This window comes from Scardinius erythrophthalmus (genome assembly GCF_964197995.2).
Source record: "Scardinius erythrophthalmus genome assembly, chromosome: 6".
NCBI classification, from domain to species: domain Eukaryota; kingdom Metazoa; phylum Chordata; class Actinopteri; order Cypriniformes; family Leuciscidae; genus Scardinius; species Scardinius erythrophthalmus.
The window spans coordinates 13,169,266-13,184,814 of NC_138226.1; the positions used below are offsets into that span (position 1 = coordinate 13,169,266).

At 36.5% G+C, this 15,549-nt stretch overlaps 2 protein-coding genes across 4 annotated transcripts; both read left to right on the forward strand.

The window, feature by feature from the left end:
• The first annotated feature begins 740 nt into the window (after positions 1–740).
• dcun1d2a (DCN1, defective in cullin neddylation 1, domain containing 2a) lies at positions 741–5,643 on the forward strand. 3 transcript variants are annotated; one of them, XM_081369319.1, is made up of 7 exons: positions 741–1,142; positions 2,328–2,544; positions 3,479–3,647; positions 4,043–4,173; positions 4,276–4,358; positions 4,519–4,615; positions 4,777–5,643. In XM_081369319.1, the coding sequence occupies exons 1-7, from the start codon at positions 1,140–1,142 to the stop codon at positions 4,854–4,856; spliced, it is 780 nt and encodes a 259-aa protein (XP_081225445.1). In that variant the 5' UTR covers positions 741–1,139; the 3' UTR covers positions 4,857–5,643. The 3 variants fall into 3 exon arrangements, with proteins under 3 accessions (XP_081225445.1, XP_081225446.1, XP_081225444.1); XM_081369320.1 differs by lacking the exon at positions 741–1,142 and adding an exon at positions 1,833–2,118; XM_081369318.1 differs by lacking the exon at positions 741–1,142 and having other exon boundaries at positions 2,125–2,544.
• Positions 5,644–6,702: 1,059 nt separating this feature from the next.
• On the forward strand, positions 6,703–15,490 carry cdc16 (cell division cycle 16 homolog). The gene is made up of 18 exons (XM_081369315.1): positions 6,703–7,086; positions 7,570–7,624; positions 7,764–7,861; positions 8,115–8,153; positions 8,458–8,598; positions 8,724–8,883; positions 9,156–9,250; positions 9,524–9,657; positions 9,745–9,824; positions 9,912–9,961; positions 10,060–10,133; positions 10,819–10,944; positions 11,080–11,232; positions 11,311–11,374; positions 11,647–11,708; positions 14,225–14,360; positions 14,441–14,531; positions 14,612–15,490. The coding sequence occupies exons 1-18, from the start codon at positions 7,039–7,041 to the stop codon at positions 14,851–14,853; spliced, it is 1,848 nt and encodes a 615-aa protein (XP_081225441.1). The 5' UTR covers positions 6,703–7,038; the 3' UTR covers positions 14,854–15,490.
• The last annotated feature ends 59 nt before the right edge of the window (positions 15,491–15,549 follow it).

The window sequence follows — 15,549 nt, forward strand, 5'->3', positions numbered from 1 at the left end:
TTTTTATTAGATTTTACATTAATTAATCCCCCCAGGCTAGTTTGTTTATCTCCTTAAATTCAGACATATGAAATAATGGTCCGAATAATAATAAAACATTTTTTTTAAATAGAACATTGAATATTTAGACAAAATCAAAGTTAGCAAATGTGTTTTATGTTTTGTATTTTTTTATGGCCTATATGATACATCAAGGAGGAAAATTGGTTCTGTTGTTGTATACTAATTATGGCAAAAAGGTATTGAAGATAGTTTAAGTAAATCAACGAGAACGGCCTATCAGACAACTTACTTAAAATGCATATAAATCTCACTTATCACTAACTCGCCATAATGTTATTTAAGACAATTATTTAAATGCTTAGTTTCATTACCAAAGCTCTGTATGGGGGAAAACATAGGCCTATAATGCAGTGACAATGATGATTGAGAAAATTCCTCAAAAGCCTGTTGTATCGTATTTGACAAATACTTTTTAACATGCATGTTGAATTAACATGTTGAATTAACATGAAGTGAATATTCATCTTGCAATATAAGGCTACTAAAAATATAAAAGTTGTTCTTATGTTTATTTAATAAAAATCATTAAATATTTTTAGAATTATACTAAAAGGCCTTTTACTTATTTAAAAAATAAAAATAAAAATCTATGAAGTATCAAGAAGGCATAGGCTACAATAGATTATTTTTCGCCAGGCTACCACTAATTTGTCATGCTGCACATTACAGAGCAGAGCAGAGAAGCAGATTCATATCAGAAATATGAGCCGTCTGACCAAACCGATTCTCTAAAATGAAACGAGTGAATCATTTGAACCGCTTGAATTGATCCATTCACATTTCGTACGAGAGAACAGAAAAAGCTGAACTACTTACACACTATAGAAAATGTAGTTAAATGTAGATTAACAGCGTCGCTACTTTTAATTAGTTATTTCCAACACTGGTTGAAAATGTATAATCATAGACAGAAGGAACTACTGAACGCAGGTTTAAACAAACTACAACTCCCAATACTTAACCGTTTCACCGCGCAGACTCGCTGGAGTTCTAGCGCATTCCCTTGATGCCTACACGCATGCGCAGTCGTACATGGGAGCATTGGGTATCAATTTGGTCAAACAGCGGGTGATAAAATGGTAGGTGACATAGAATTTAAAAATATTGCTTTCGTTTTATGCTTCTGTGTTCGACGGAGAAGATCCGGCAAACGTAGATATTCCACGTCTTGTACCAGTCGTTGTCTTCGCGTGTCGCACCGAGAATGCTCATAATTGTGTGTATGTTTTGTATGTGCAGGAAGGTCAGTTGTTGATATTTAGGGAGTTCAGCATGTACCTTTCCGCTTTGGTTCTAGAATCATATCCTATGTAATGCATAAAACATACGAGAATGAATATTATTCTGTGCTTTAACCCTGATGTTCTGTTGAGGGTTTTAGAGACCCCAAGCCCCTTTTTAATACATCAAAATCGAACCTAACATTGAACAGGTTAAACGTCAAGACTTTTCCAAAATGCATGCGATCTGATTCTAAACAAGATTTCACTCTGATGACACGTTTTCATTGTTTTACATTCAAGACAAAGCCGATATCTGTTATGGTGTCATTGAAACCCCAAGTTAAAAACCCGCACTGATATTGATATGTCTACTATTATTTTACACATATACAATAGGGGCCTCTGGGACCCCAAACAACCAGGCAGTCAATGTCAGCAGATCAGGGGGGTTAAGTGTCATCCATACCCAGTCCATGAAATTTCAAACGTCAGTCTTTTAGCCCTGCCTTTTTAACCCAGCCCTCAATAGTAGCCTGGTTAGCTACCAGATTGTAATTCCCTCTAAACACGTCTTGAGTGGGCTATCAAACTTTTTGCACAGTGTGTTCTGGTTCCATGTCTTGTGATGGCCTCGTCAAAATTGTTCTTTTGAACTTATTTAAAGAACTAGAGTAAAAACAGCTTACTGTGCATCGATGGAAATAACTGTGGGGTAACCTGGTTGTTTTGCACTGGCCGCCCTGAGCTTGCCATCTCATATTACATGCCAAGAGCAAGTGGCCTGTCACAGGTCCTCACATGCTTGGTGCTTCAAACGAACTTGCTATAACCGGTAGAATGTCCTTTTGTATTGACACATTGGTCTGGACGTTTGCTCAACGCTTTGTTTACGGTTGTCAGCTTTAGTTTTGTGCCTGAATGTTTGCAATTTTTTCTCTCTGTATGTTTGTTTGTGTCTCTTTCTGTTTGTACACACTGCTGAGTGTATTCCTCCGTCTGTCTGAGTTCATGTCTGAGGGCATATCTTTTGTGTCCACACAGCATAAGCTAAAATCCTCCCAAAAGGACAAGGTACGGCAGTTCATGTCCTTCACTCAAGCCGGGGAGAAGACCGCCGTATACTGCCTCACTCAAAATGACTGGAAACTAGAGGTGGCCACGGACAACTACTTTCAGAACCCAGATTTGTACCACAAGGAATCCATGAAAAGCTCGGTGGACCGAAAAAAGCTGGAGCAGCTTTACAATCGATATAAAGGTGAGTTTTTCTAATTCTGATATTTTTTATGCCTTCTGTTCTGTGCCTGAGAGTACCATTGCATGCTTAAAGCTGATTTTTTTTTACTCGTTAAAAAAGGCTTACCCATAAAGAAATGGATACTTTTTATTTTTTTTCTATTACTTTTTCCTATGATTTAAATGTAAAGCTATTTTAGTTTTCTACACAGAGTGGGTTACACCCTCATGGGGGCTGTCATTTTGAGATCACGCGACCAGCTGTGTCATGCAGTTCCACTGAGTTACTAATAATAAAAAACACAACTTTACTTTATATAGGTCTTATCCAGTGCTTAAAGTCAGCATGAAATGGAAATAATCCCTATATATTTTCTAAGTGCATCTTAATGATCTTATTGTGAAAAATGCATCCATGCTTATGTTTTTTTTTTCTCTTCAAAATGCCATAACTTTTCTGGTGACTTATGGCAGGCTTCTCGAATAATTTCGTCCTCATAAACCCCGGCTCTTACAGTCGACTGTAAACTGTAAAGTCCCCACCGCACTTTCTTTTTTTTTTTCACTCGGATGTTCCTCACAATATAGAAGAAAATATCTATCATTGCAACTTTAACCAAAAAAAAAAAAACGTAATAGAATAAAATGTATGTTTGAGTGTAAAAACAAAATGTCTTAACAAGCTGTTCCTGTTAGAGCAATGAAACAAGACCTGCAGGTCGAGGTCGCACACACCACAGAGCGAAGAAAAAAATATCTGGACCTTCATAAACAAACTTCACGCATTCATGTGTTATTATAAAGCCCAAACCACTGGGATGAAGAAGAGCCAGCGAAACCTAAAGAAAAACTTTCTCTGTGCACCTTTAAATGTTGAATTCCTCGCAAAAATGTTTGTTTTGCTGAACTAACACTATTTTTTAAGTAACCTAGATGTTTTTTTTATTCTCCCTCAGATCCCCAGGATGAGAATAAGATTGGGATTGATGGAATTCAACAGTTCTGTGATGACCTCAATTTGGATCCAGCGAGCATCAGTGTTCTGGTTGTGGCATGGAAATTCCGTGCAGCAACACAGTGTGAATTCAGCAAAAAGGAGTTCATTGATGGAATGACAGAACTGGGGTGGGCTATGAAATCATTAATTTATTTAGTCATTATTTTGACAATATTTGGGTTGTGTGGCGGCTGGGATTATCATTCTGTAATAATGAAAGGTTTTGGAATGTTACACATAAAATGTCCCACCACCTGACAGAATCACTGAAATAGTTTCTGTGACAGTCCTCGGCTCTAATAACCACAGAAGAATGGTCCCAATTGAAAAGTTTGATGTCTCTCAAATGATTTTGCATGTTTGGATTTGCTAAGTGAAGCTGTAGTTGAAATTGTCAGAATGGAAGTCAGGTTTAAATCGCTAGCAGCAAGTTTAATATACATCTGTGTGTATGATTGACATGGATATGAGCCAGTGATTAGACTGACTAATGATGAGCCTAAACGTTGAATTTCTTCTTCAGCTGTGACAGTCCAGAGAAACTTCGAGCTCTTCTGCCCCGATTAGAACAGGATCTGAAAGACATCGGAAAGTTTAAAGATTTTTATCAGTTCACCTTCAACTTTGCCAAGAATCCTGGACAAAAAGGTTTAGGTAATGGCACCATAATATTTTTTCTTTCTGCATTTTTGTGTCTCTTAACTCTGAATAAACAGTCGTCTATGTTATTGGGTTAACTGTCTTTTTCCATTACAGATTTAGAGATGGCAGTAGCATATTGGAACTTGGTTCTGGCTGGACGTTTTAAGTTCCTAGACCTCTGGAACAGATTTTTATTGGTAAGTCATAGCAGCATTGGACTTTTGACCCTCTTTAGCACTCAATACAAATTAAAATGGGCTTTCTGGCTGCTACGCAACACATTAACCACATAGTGGAATAATTTCCTTTAGCAATTAATTTAGATGCTTCTCTAGTCTCTGCCCTTATTTTGCGCAGGAGCATCATAAACGATCAATTCCCAAAGACACGTGGAACTTGCTTCTGGATTTCGGCAACATGATTGCAGATGACATGTCAAACTATGATGAAGAAGGTGAGACACATCATCCATTTTTGTTGTGTTTTGTGAGCTAATGTGCTGCTGACTGAATTTTTAGTGGTTGGTTCTTGTATTTTTGAAGTTATACTGTAAATTGGCTGCCTATTCATAGATTATGATGGATTTTAATCATGTGACCTCCTGTTTTGTTTCAGGAGCATGGCCTGTTCTCATTGATGACTTTGTGGAATATGCTCGGCCAATCGTGACAGGATCAAAACGCAAAACTGTATAGTAATGCTACCATCGGGCGAGAACTCGCACCTTGGTCGCCTCATTGACTTTGTAGTTTTTTTAAAGACTTGTAAGCATAATAAGAGAGAACTAAGAGAAACACTTGAACCCGACAAGCTTTGCAAAAGGAAAACAGGATGGAAAATGCGTCTCAGACTTCCACACACCCCACGGGAAGGACAAGAGCACGAGACTCAAGATTTCTGATAGAGCCATCAAATGCACATGGCCAGCTATATTTGCACTGGCTACTCATTTCTAGCCCGAAACCCTTGGAGATTTTGGGTGGATATCTTTGAACCTAGTACCTCATCTCCATAGCAATCAGTGTCACTCTATAGGGCAGAGTCCTCATTGCCTACCCACTCCTTACAGTCTGAATTATGGAATAGTCTCTCCAGTTTTGTTTTAGATTATGTACCCATCTGTCTGGGTGTGTATCTCATGCAGGACTTGATGCTGATCATGTCAGCATTTTAAGCCAGACGTTCATGGGCAGCACAGCATGCGGCTCGCAACACCAGCACTATTGTTACAGTTGTAAAATACTGTATACTGCAGCAGTATGTACAGAGAGAAATGTATTATCAGTAATGTTTTATTATATGAAATACGAGACATATGAAAGAAAAGCGTGGTCTAAAAAAGATGCCTCCATACCATGTTCTTGTGTGATTTTAAGTCAAACGTGTCATCTGCCCTGTTGCGGAACTTGTAACAATGCGGTTCAGTGTTACACCTTTTTTTGTTTACCAGATTTATGTTAAGAAATAAATTATTGCCCTTTACTTTCTTCTCAATCTACAACAACCCTGTTATTCTTTAACAGGACTCATATAATAGCCTTTGACAACAAGAGGCTTTACTAGCTTTCACTTTGAAACATTCTCCCTTCAGTATCACAACTTCAACACACTTATGAATCAAAATAATCATTCCAGAATATTAATATCTCACTTCGTAAATCACAATGCTTCAAATTGTTTTGCAATTCATCCTGCTGCAAAGCAACCCCAGAGCATGATGGTAGGGATAACTGCATTTGGGTTGTAGTTGGTTTGCACCAAACATTCAGGACATTGAGGTTAATGTTAGTGTCTTCAGACCACAATGTTAGTGTCTTCAGACCACAAAGCACAATAGCTTTCAGGTTTGTCACATGGCTTCTAGCAAAAACCAGGCATGCTGTAATGTTCATCTTTTTCAGGAGTGGTTTCCTTCTCACCAAAGAGAGTGCCAAATCTGCAGTGTTGAAAATATTGATGTCAGACAAAATGCTCTGCAGCGCGTTCAGTACTGTATCTGGCCTCTTGGTCACCCGTATGCCATCTTCCCTGTTTTTGTGTATTGCTAATGCTTCTTTCATCCATTCTGTTGAGCTTCCATACATAATGAACTTAATGTGTGTAGGAATATACAAAGCTTTGCTAATAATATAACTTTTTGTAGCTTTTTTAATCCTTTAATTAATCTCAGAGTTTCACATCACAGGCAGATCTTTTGTTTTAGCGGATTTAGTGGATTGAACAGTTAAAACTGAAGTAAAGTTCAAAATAACTGATTATTTCACTTAATTTAGGCTATTTAATACAGTATGATTATGTAGCTGATGACTTTCTTCTGAGGAACACTAGATTTAAGGCTGCCATTCTGCCTGAAAATCGCATTTCTGTTGCACCGAAGAAAGAAAGCCTTGTGGATCTGGGACAGCATGAGGGTGATTAAATGATGACAGAATTTTTATTTTGGTCCTTTAATGGCGGAAATGGACTTGTGCAATGCGATTTCCCTGTGTACCACAAGAGAGCGGCAATGTGTTTAAAACCCAAAGAAGCTTTACGTTTGACGTTTTAAGAGCTTGTGTATTTATGTATTGCTGTATTTTTATTGTTTGTGTTTATGTGTATGTTATATTCTCAGTCTGTAAAAAAAAACAAAGTATTTTCACTGAAATCTGTATTTTTTGTTGCGTTGTTACTTCCAGTCCATATACAAATAGTTAAAAATGACGGAACTTCACAAAATCTTTGTTTCTCCACGGAGTGGTATCAATGTAACACACGTTTTATGCTAACCGCGGGCTTCAATCTACATACAGAGGATCAGTCTTACAAACTCATTTTCAATCTATTGCATTTGACAAGAATGACAGTTTTTTGTATTTGACAAACAGAACAATCACAATGAATCTTGACAGGCTTCGTAAAAGAGTGAGACACTACATTGATCAGGTAAGCAGAGGCAGCATATTTAGCATGAACACTAGCTTTTATTTACTCAGCAAATTAGATTTTATTAATTTCTGATTGTATGAAGCTGATCATATGACATTACGTTATCGGAATATTATAGAAAAATAAAGAAGTATGGTTAGTACACTGAATTAGGCAATAATTTGTGTATTTACGAAGCTAACGTTACCCAGATGACTTTCATGCTAGTACCAGGTTTGAAAGCTTCTTCAATGACATTTAAATAACAAAAATATGACATCATGTTGTTTTGGGCTATTTTATTCTCAGGAATAGATACGCAATATAACATCTATGAGGGTTTGTGCACGTCAAACTGCACTAATGTGACAAAATGAGTTCATCTAAGTTATATTATGTTGATTGCTGAATAAAAGTCCTTTTTTTCCTCAATAGCGAAAATCTCAAAATATGAATTAAATGTAGTTTCCCTCTGTTGTTTTTGCATGATCTATTTTATAGCAACAGTATCAAAGTGCTTTGTTCTGGGCTGACAAAGTATCATCCTTATCACATGGTAAGTGTCTTCATCCTCCTGAACACAGTATGTATATACTATCAAATAGCATAGATAAAATGCTTATTTTGTTTTAATTAATTTAGCTTGACTCTTAAATGTCTATTGGATTAATCACAAACTCTTTAATCTCTTATAGAGGATCCTCAAGATATTTATTGGTTAGCGCAGTGCCTTTATTTGACAGCACAGTATCACAGAGCCTCTCATGCGCTCCGATCTCGCAAACTTGACAAGGTAAGAGCTTTTGTTTTTTGGGGGGGTAAATAAAGAAGTAATTTCAATAGTATCAGATATTCTTAGTTCTCCAAGTTGTAGTCTTTCAAATACGTAACCCAGTAAAATAATTTACACAAATGTATATCACTGAAATGTTTCAAGTGGATTAATGCAATAGAATGGAGCAAACAAATCAGCTTAATGTTCAAGGGAATTAATGAAGAAGTATTCAATTCTTGTTATTTATGACATACTTTTTTTCTTTTTTCAGTTGTATGGAGCCTGTCAATATCTAGCTGCAAGATGTCACGTGAGTATTTACATTAATGCCACAAATTGTATTTATATTATACATGATACAATATATAAAAATAATGTTGTTGGTATTTTTGATGGACAATTTGTGGAATGGATTTTACATGTTAATATAGCAAATAGTTCTATATTTATTGGTAGCTGAAAGCATGATCAGATTTGCCAAAATATTTGATAAATGAACATGCAAGGCGTGGGCATTTGTGTCATTTTATGGCTAACAGACCACACTTTTCCTAAAACTTAAATAAGGAAATAATCAATGATTTGTACTTTATTGTTGTTATTATTTTCTGCAGTATGCCGCCAAAGAATATCAACAAGCTCTAGACATACTGGACATGGAGGAAGCAGCCAGTAAAAGATTATTAGACAAGAATGTAAAGGAGGATAATGGCTCAAGGGAAACCGTAAAGGAATGGGAAATGTCTCCTGCCTCAGTGAGCCTAACTCCTTATTTTTTTTTTTTTTTTTGTTTATTATGTTTTATTTCGAAACAAACTGGGTATTTGAATGGCATAAGAGGCTGACTGGATCTTTTACTCCCTGTGGCCTTTTCTCTCAGATCAATAGTTCCATCTGTCTCCTGCGGGGGAAGATCTATGATGCCATGGACAACAGACCCCTAGCCACGTCTAGCTACAAAGAGGCCTTGAAACTGGACGTCTACTGCTTTGAAGCCTTTGACCTTTTGACGTCCCATCACATGTTGACCGCCCAAGAGGGTGAGAAAAACTATTCATATGTACATACAATGTTTGAAATTCTCGAGTCCCTGTTTGTAAGTAAACTCACTTAAAGCTTAACTAACATTGTAAGTGGTCCAAACAAAAATGATTGTATAAAATCATAAGAAAGATAATGATGCCTTTACATTTTTATTTAGTGTTTTGTTTTCTGACCTATAGTCATAATGTCCTCATTTTCATCACTTGAAAGTCACCGTGGATAAAATGAATAAATGCTTTCAAATTAATGAAATGTTATCTTGTTGTAGAAAAAGATTTCTTGGATTCTCTGCCCTTAAGTCAACAGTGTACAGAAGAGGAAGTGGAACTGCTGCGTTTCCTTTTTGAAAATAAATTAAAGAAGGTGAGAGGGCCACCTTTCACTCTCATAAGTTCTTATAAGTTCAAATATTTGTGTACCAAAGAGGGTTTGCTATGATTTACATATGAAATAGCCAACATTTACAGCATCACATGGATCAGATGCTGTTCATTATTTATCCTGATTTTGTTTTGTTATTCTTTAGTTTAAAAAAGAACATGCACAAATTACTCTGAGAATTTGAAGTACCTGTTTATTCAGTCAATGGGTTTGAAGTGCTCACCGAAGAGCTAATCAGCAACTCTTCTCTTTCAGTATAACAAACCTAGCGAGATGGTCGTCCCAGATATAGTCAACGGTCTCCAGGACAACTTGGATGTTGTCGTCTCCCTCGCAGAGCGACATTATTACAACTGTGACTTTAAAATGTGCTACTCACTTACATCAATGTAAGTCTGCAAACACCGCCATCTAATGCTCGGTTTGACATTTAGGGAAAGGTTGAATTCGTCTAATGTTTGTTTTTTTTATTCAAGGGTTATGGTTAAAGACCCATTTCATGCCAACTGTTTACCAGTGCACATAGGAACCCTCGTTGAGCTAAGCAAAGCAAATGGTATGAGATTAATATTGATTTCAGGTTTAATTTAAGTGTCGAATTTGAATGTGGAATCATAACAATTACCATACATATTCTCTTTAGAGTTGTTTTACCTGTCTCATAAACTGGTGGATTTGTATCCCAGCAATCCAGTGAGTAACAAGGAAATTGTCTTTCAGAAGATGAGTTTCAGTTAAGTTTCAAAGTGATTTGTTTTCTTATCAGTTCTTTCTCTGTGAACCTCTCCAAGGTTTCATGGTTTGCTGTTGGATGTTACTACCTCATGGTTGGGCATAAAAACGAACATGCAAGGCGGTATCTCAGGTATGACTGGATTTAGTTGCTTTGTGGACTTTCACTACAGTTCAAAGTTTAGGGTCAGTAAGATTTTTTTCTTTCTTTTAAAGAAATGAAGAGTTTTGTTCAGCAAGGATGCATTAAATTTATCAAAAGTGACAGTCAAAACTTTCACATTTTTCCACAACACAATTTTCTTAAGCACCAAATCAGCATATTAGAATGATTTCTGAAGGATCATGTTACACTGAAGACTGGAGTACTGATGCTGAAAATTCAGCTTTGGCATCACAGGAATAAATTACATTTAAAAATCTAGAAAAGTTATTTTAAATGGCAATAATATTTCAAAGTGTTACTTTTTATACTGTATTTCTGATTTTAAAAATGCAGCATTGATGAGCATAAGCACAAAAACATTAGAAAAATCTTACTGAAATGATCATTTAATGATTTCTAATATACGTTGCTTACTCAGGAAGTCACTTATATCTTGAAAAAAATGCCAAAAGAGTGAATTAAAATTTAAGTATTGTAACCTTTTGCCCTATTACATAAATGGAGAAACGTTTTAGTGCTGAAACTGCAGAAATCAAGCCCCGGGTCATTTTCAGCAAACATGTTTTTGTGGTAAATCTGGGAAAGGTTTCATAATGATGACAGTAAATCTGTCGACGAAACTTGTGGTTAACACCAAAATTCCCTTCCACAGTAAAGCCACCACGCTTGAGCGCACATACGGACCGGCATGGATAGCATACGGTCACTCGTTTGCTGTGGAGAGCGAGCACGATCAGGCCATGGCTGCTTACTTCACCGCTGCCCAGCTTATGAAAGGGTTTGTAGACCTACAGTGCTTGTGACAATTAAATTAGGACAAGAATATTTGCCTCTCTTATATGACTTGTGTATTATGAAATTGGGTAAAGCCATGAGGCTATAAAAAAAACTTTCTGGCTTCCTGTTTGAGCAGATGTCACCTGCCCATGCTTTACATTGGTCTGGAGTATGGACTCACTAACAACCCCAAGCTGGCAGAACGTTTCTTTAGCCAGGCCCTCAGCATTGCCCCTGAAGACCCCTTTGTCATACATGAGGTAGCTGTGGTTGCCTTCCAAAATGGAGAGTAAGTGATCAAAAAAAAGTCACACTATGTACATCAGTGGTTAGTGGTTTTACTGATGAGCGCTTTGCATTGTTGCAGTTATAAAACAGCCGAGAAGTTGTTTCTAGATGCTATGGACAAGATCAAAGCCATTGGAAATGAGGTAACCACCCTCTTGCTTCTATGATCTAGTTGCTTTTCTACTTGTTTTTTATCTGAATAGACCTTAATCAGAATAGATGGAGTGAAGTGCAGCTTGTTCAGTATGACATACTTTTATGTTCCTGGGTGTATCGGTCAACTCATGAAACAATGAAAATTCCAAATTTCCAATATACAAAGATTCTTGTATTCACTTACAAATTGTTTGATGGTACATGGTAAGAAAAAATACCCTTGTAAATTGTTCTGTCTTAATGAATTATTTCTCTCCAGGTCACAGTCGACAAATGGGAGCCGCTCTTAAACAATTTGGGTCATGTGTGTCGAAAATTGAAGTAAGTTGAAAGAATTCTGATTTTACAGTACATTTTAGTTTTAGTTGTTTTTTCCCCAGTTTAAAAAAAAAAAAAAAAAAACTAAACTACCACTCAAATGTTTAAGGGTCCGTAAGAATATTTTGTTTTTATTCAGCAAGGACACATTCTGTTGAAGTGACAGTAAAGACATTTTATAATTTTACAAAAGATTTCTATTTCAAATAAATGCTGTTTTTATTTTTATAAACTTTGTATTCATCAAAGAATCCTGAAAAAAGTATCATGGTTTACACAAAAATATTTAATATTAATAATAATAAGAAATGTTTTTTAAAGGGATAGTTCACCCCAAAATGAAAATTCTGTCATAATTTACTCAGCCTCAAGCTGTCCCAAACCTGTATTAATTTCTTTGTTTTGCTGAACACAAAAAAATACATTTTGAAGAATGCTAGCAGATTTAGAGCCCGAGGGGCCCGAGATCTGTTTGGTTACCAACATTCTTCAAAATATCTTCCTTTGTGTTTAGCAGAACAAAGAGATTTATACAGGTTTGTGACAACTTGAGGCTGAGTAAATTATGACAGAATTTTCATTTTGGGGTGAAATAACCCATATTAGAATGATTTCTGAAGGATCATGTGACAGTGAAGCTTTGCTATCACAGGAATAAATTACATTTTAAAATACATTAAAATAGAAAACAGTAATTTTTAGTGCTGTCAGTTAAACGCGTTATTAACGGCGTTAACGCAAACCCATTTTCACATGCTGTTGCAACAACTAGTAGCGTTAGAAAAACTTCAACACCACACCGGATCTAGCTAGACCGTAAACAAAACAACAGGCACACACTTGTTTGGGCTTGCGAGCCAGCCAAAGAGTAGTAGGCTAACGTTATGTTTTGAGTGGATGGCGAGCGCGAGACGCCGAAATGGATGCCAATAAGATTCTGAATGGAAAGTTTACTTTTAAAAAGTTGCCAAATGGTTCCATTGACAATACCAAAGTGAACTGTGTGTTTTGTCATTGTGAACTGAGCTATCATCACAGCACGTCCAGTCTGAAATACCACTTGACGGCCAAGAACAAAGCTGATGCGAATGCTCTGATGTGATTATTTGCTCCAAGTGAGAATGTTAGTGTGAAATTGAACACTACAGTATATGCCAATGTTGTTTTCAATAAAAAAACATTTGCACAAAGCAAGCCGATCCACTTTTCCATGTTGATAAGAGCATTCAAATGAGGGAAAATAAAGGGACAAAAAGAAATCAAGGGACATTTAGAATAGATAAAAATGTGAGATTAATCACGAGCTAACTATGACATTAATGCGATTAATCGCGATTAAATATTTTTAATCGTTTGAAAGCACAAGTCATTTTTTATTGTTTTACTTTTTTTTTTTTACTTGATCAAACAAATATAGCCTTGGTGAGCATAAAATACTTATTTCAAAAATATTAAAAAAAATAGTGACGGTATTGTATACAAATATGCATATTGCCAATTATTGCAGCTTAAGTACCTCATTATATCCCAGTTAAAATAGGCGGGATCTGGGCCGTAGTGTGCACTAACCTATAATTGTGACTTAAAAGTGCCTGTTTCTAAAATTGTCTCGAGTGGTATTTAAATGAAGAGCATGAATTGGGCGGCATGGTCACATTGCTTCCCTCCTCTATTAAAGTGGAAAAAACAAGATACACAACAGAGTGCTTATTTTGTTCTGTCACTCTAGTGTTTGATGAATTATGCATGTCCACGCACTGAATATCAAAGGGCTCGCAATTCACACTTGAAGATCATTCCACTCATGATTCTTTATTTCTAAATGGCTGTTTAATTATTTCTTTTATGTTTCTTTGTTTGTTTGGACTGTATCGATATAGTGATTTGTCCTGAAACCCTAACTACAAACTTCCGCAATGAATTCATCTCAAAACAGAACTGCATTCAAAGTTTTGTAGATCATTTTTAGTGCTATTTATTTATTTTATTAAGATAAAAACTTAAGATTAAACGATTTAATTTTGAAAACTTCCCAATTTTATTGATAGAATGTTCAGAATTCCAAATCTAGTGTAACGACACCATTGCAATATTTGAATACTGAATTGGTTTTGTTTTTTTTCTCCCAAGTATTTAATCATTTATAGCCAAATCCGAAAATGAGACATATATTGAGCAGAACTGAGCATTTCAGAAATAAAACCTGAAACCTAAGCACACATCCAACTTTAACAACGTTCTTCATCAGGTATTTTCATTCAGGAAATGCACAACTGGTTTTCTTTAACAATCATCTATTGTGAAGTTGCTAGAGATTTGTTGTACAGAATTGCAAATTAGTCCCAGCCTCCCATACTAAATATTTGAAGAACATTCAATAATAAAGTGCAATGTTTAAACTTCTTGATTCCAGTGGTTGAGAATAATTTTCACTGCGTCTGTAGTGAGCTTGTCTAGTTGTTTATCTGACGCAGTCGACAAAAATCAGGTCAGTGATTGCTTTCATGTTGTTTGTGTAGGAAATACGACCAGGCTCTCGAATACCACAGGCAAGCGCTGGTCCTCATCCCACAGAACGCCTCTACTTACTCAGCCATCGGTTACGTTCACAGCCTCATGGGAGATTTCGAGAGCGCCATTGACTACTTTCACACTGTGAGAATATATAACAATCATAGTTCTGTATTGTTGGTCAGTTTTCTCAATCAATTATGAGTTATAAACTCCTTCTTTAGGCACTTGGTCTTAAAAGGGACGACACATTTTCCGTAACCATGCTGGGCCACTGCATTGAGATGTATATCAGCGATTCGGATGCTTACATTGGTAAGACGACCATCCACGTGCTTTGTAACCTTGCAGATTCAAAGTGTCCTTGCAGCTCGTAAGCTTATCTTGTTTTGCAGGAACTGACATTAAAGACAAGGTGAGAAAGACCCTTGGGACGCCCGCGCTGATGAAGATGCTCAACACTTCTACCGACGGCAATGAGAGCAGAGCACAACCCGTAGAAGAGGTGAACGTGTGCCTGGAAACGCCATCTTTTAACGCCGACAAACAAACCGATGCTTTCCAGCGCTTCCTCTTAGAATGCGACATGCATGAGAACATGATGCTGGAGACGTCCATGTCTGATACCAGCACATGATTTAGACTTGTAAATGGGTCAAAGAGGAACTTTGAGCATGAGATGATAAGAATGTGACTCTGAAGAGGACACGACACGCCCTTCCTCCCTCCGCCATCCCTGCCGTGTTGGACCCCTGTGGATTTTTTTTTACTATGAATAAATGTAAAGAAGTGAATGCAAATGGGTTCTGATGATTCAATCAATAAACCCAGCATCCATATTTTTACAACGATTTGTGTATTCTCATTGGTCCACTATTAAAACGCCTGTTTTGTGGATGAGGCTGCACACAAAATGTTTTTTGCACTGCCAATCACATGTTAGCATCTGCTGCAGACACTTGCATTTAGTTTAAAACCCTGAAATTAGTCAACCAAAGGAAATGACTTTGAAATGGTGTTTTTATCAGTTATATCAACTCTGTGTCTGTTCAGAAGGCATGGGAATCTGTGCATGTTCTCTGCACAGATTTCTTTAATGATGATGTTGTTTTTTCTACATTAAATGACATTAGTTTTTGTAGCACTTTATACACTATATAAAAAAAAATATGTTAAATTGTCCAACCAGATCAGCAGTAAATATAACAATATGATACTAAATAGAAATACAGTATACACTGCCCAGCCAAAACATAAAGTCGCTGTTTGGATTTAAATATGCAAATGCTTAAGAGTCTTTGACTGGATAATTATTGCAGTGATTATTATTTTG

Coding starts and splice junctions, on each gene's coding strand:
- dcun1d2a (XM_081369318.1), top strand. CDS start 2,205: ATGTTTGCAATTTTTTCTCTCTGTATGTTTGTTTGTGTCTCTTTCTGT. Junction 2,545..3,478: donor GCTTTACAATCGATATAAAG/GTGAGTTTTTCT, acceptor ATTCTCCCTCAG/ATCCCCAGGATGAGAATAAG. Junction 4,174..4,275: donor TCCTGGACAAAAAGGTTTAG/GTAATGGCACCA, acceptor TTTCCATTACAG/ATTTAGAGATGGCAGTAGCA.
- cdc16 (XM_081369315.1), top strand. CDS start 7,039: ATGAATCTTGACAGGCTTCGTAAAAGAGTGAGACACTACATTGATCAG. Junction 8,599..8,723: donor GGGAAATGTCTCCTGCCTCA/GTGAGCCTAACT, acceptor CTTTTCTCTCAG/ATCAATAGTTCCATCTGTCT. Junction 11,375..11,646: donor TCAAAGCCATTGGAAATGAG/GTAACCACCCTC, acceptor ATTTCTCTCCAG/GTCACAGTCGACAAATGGGA.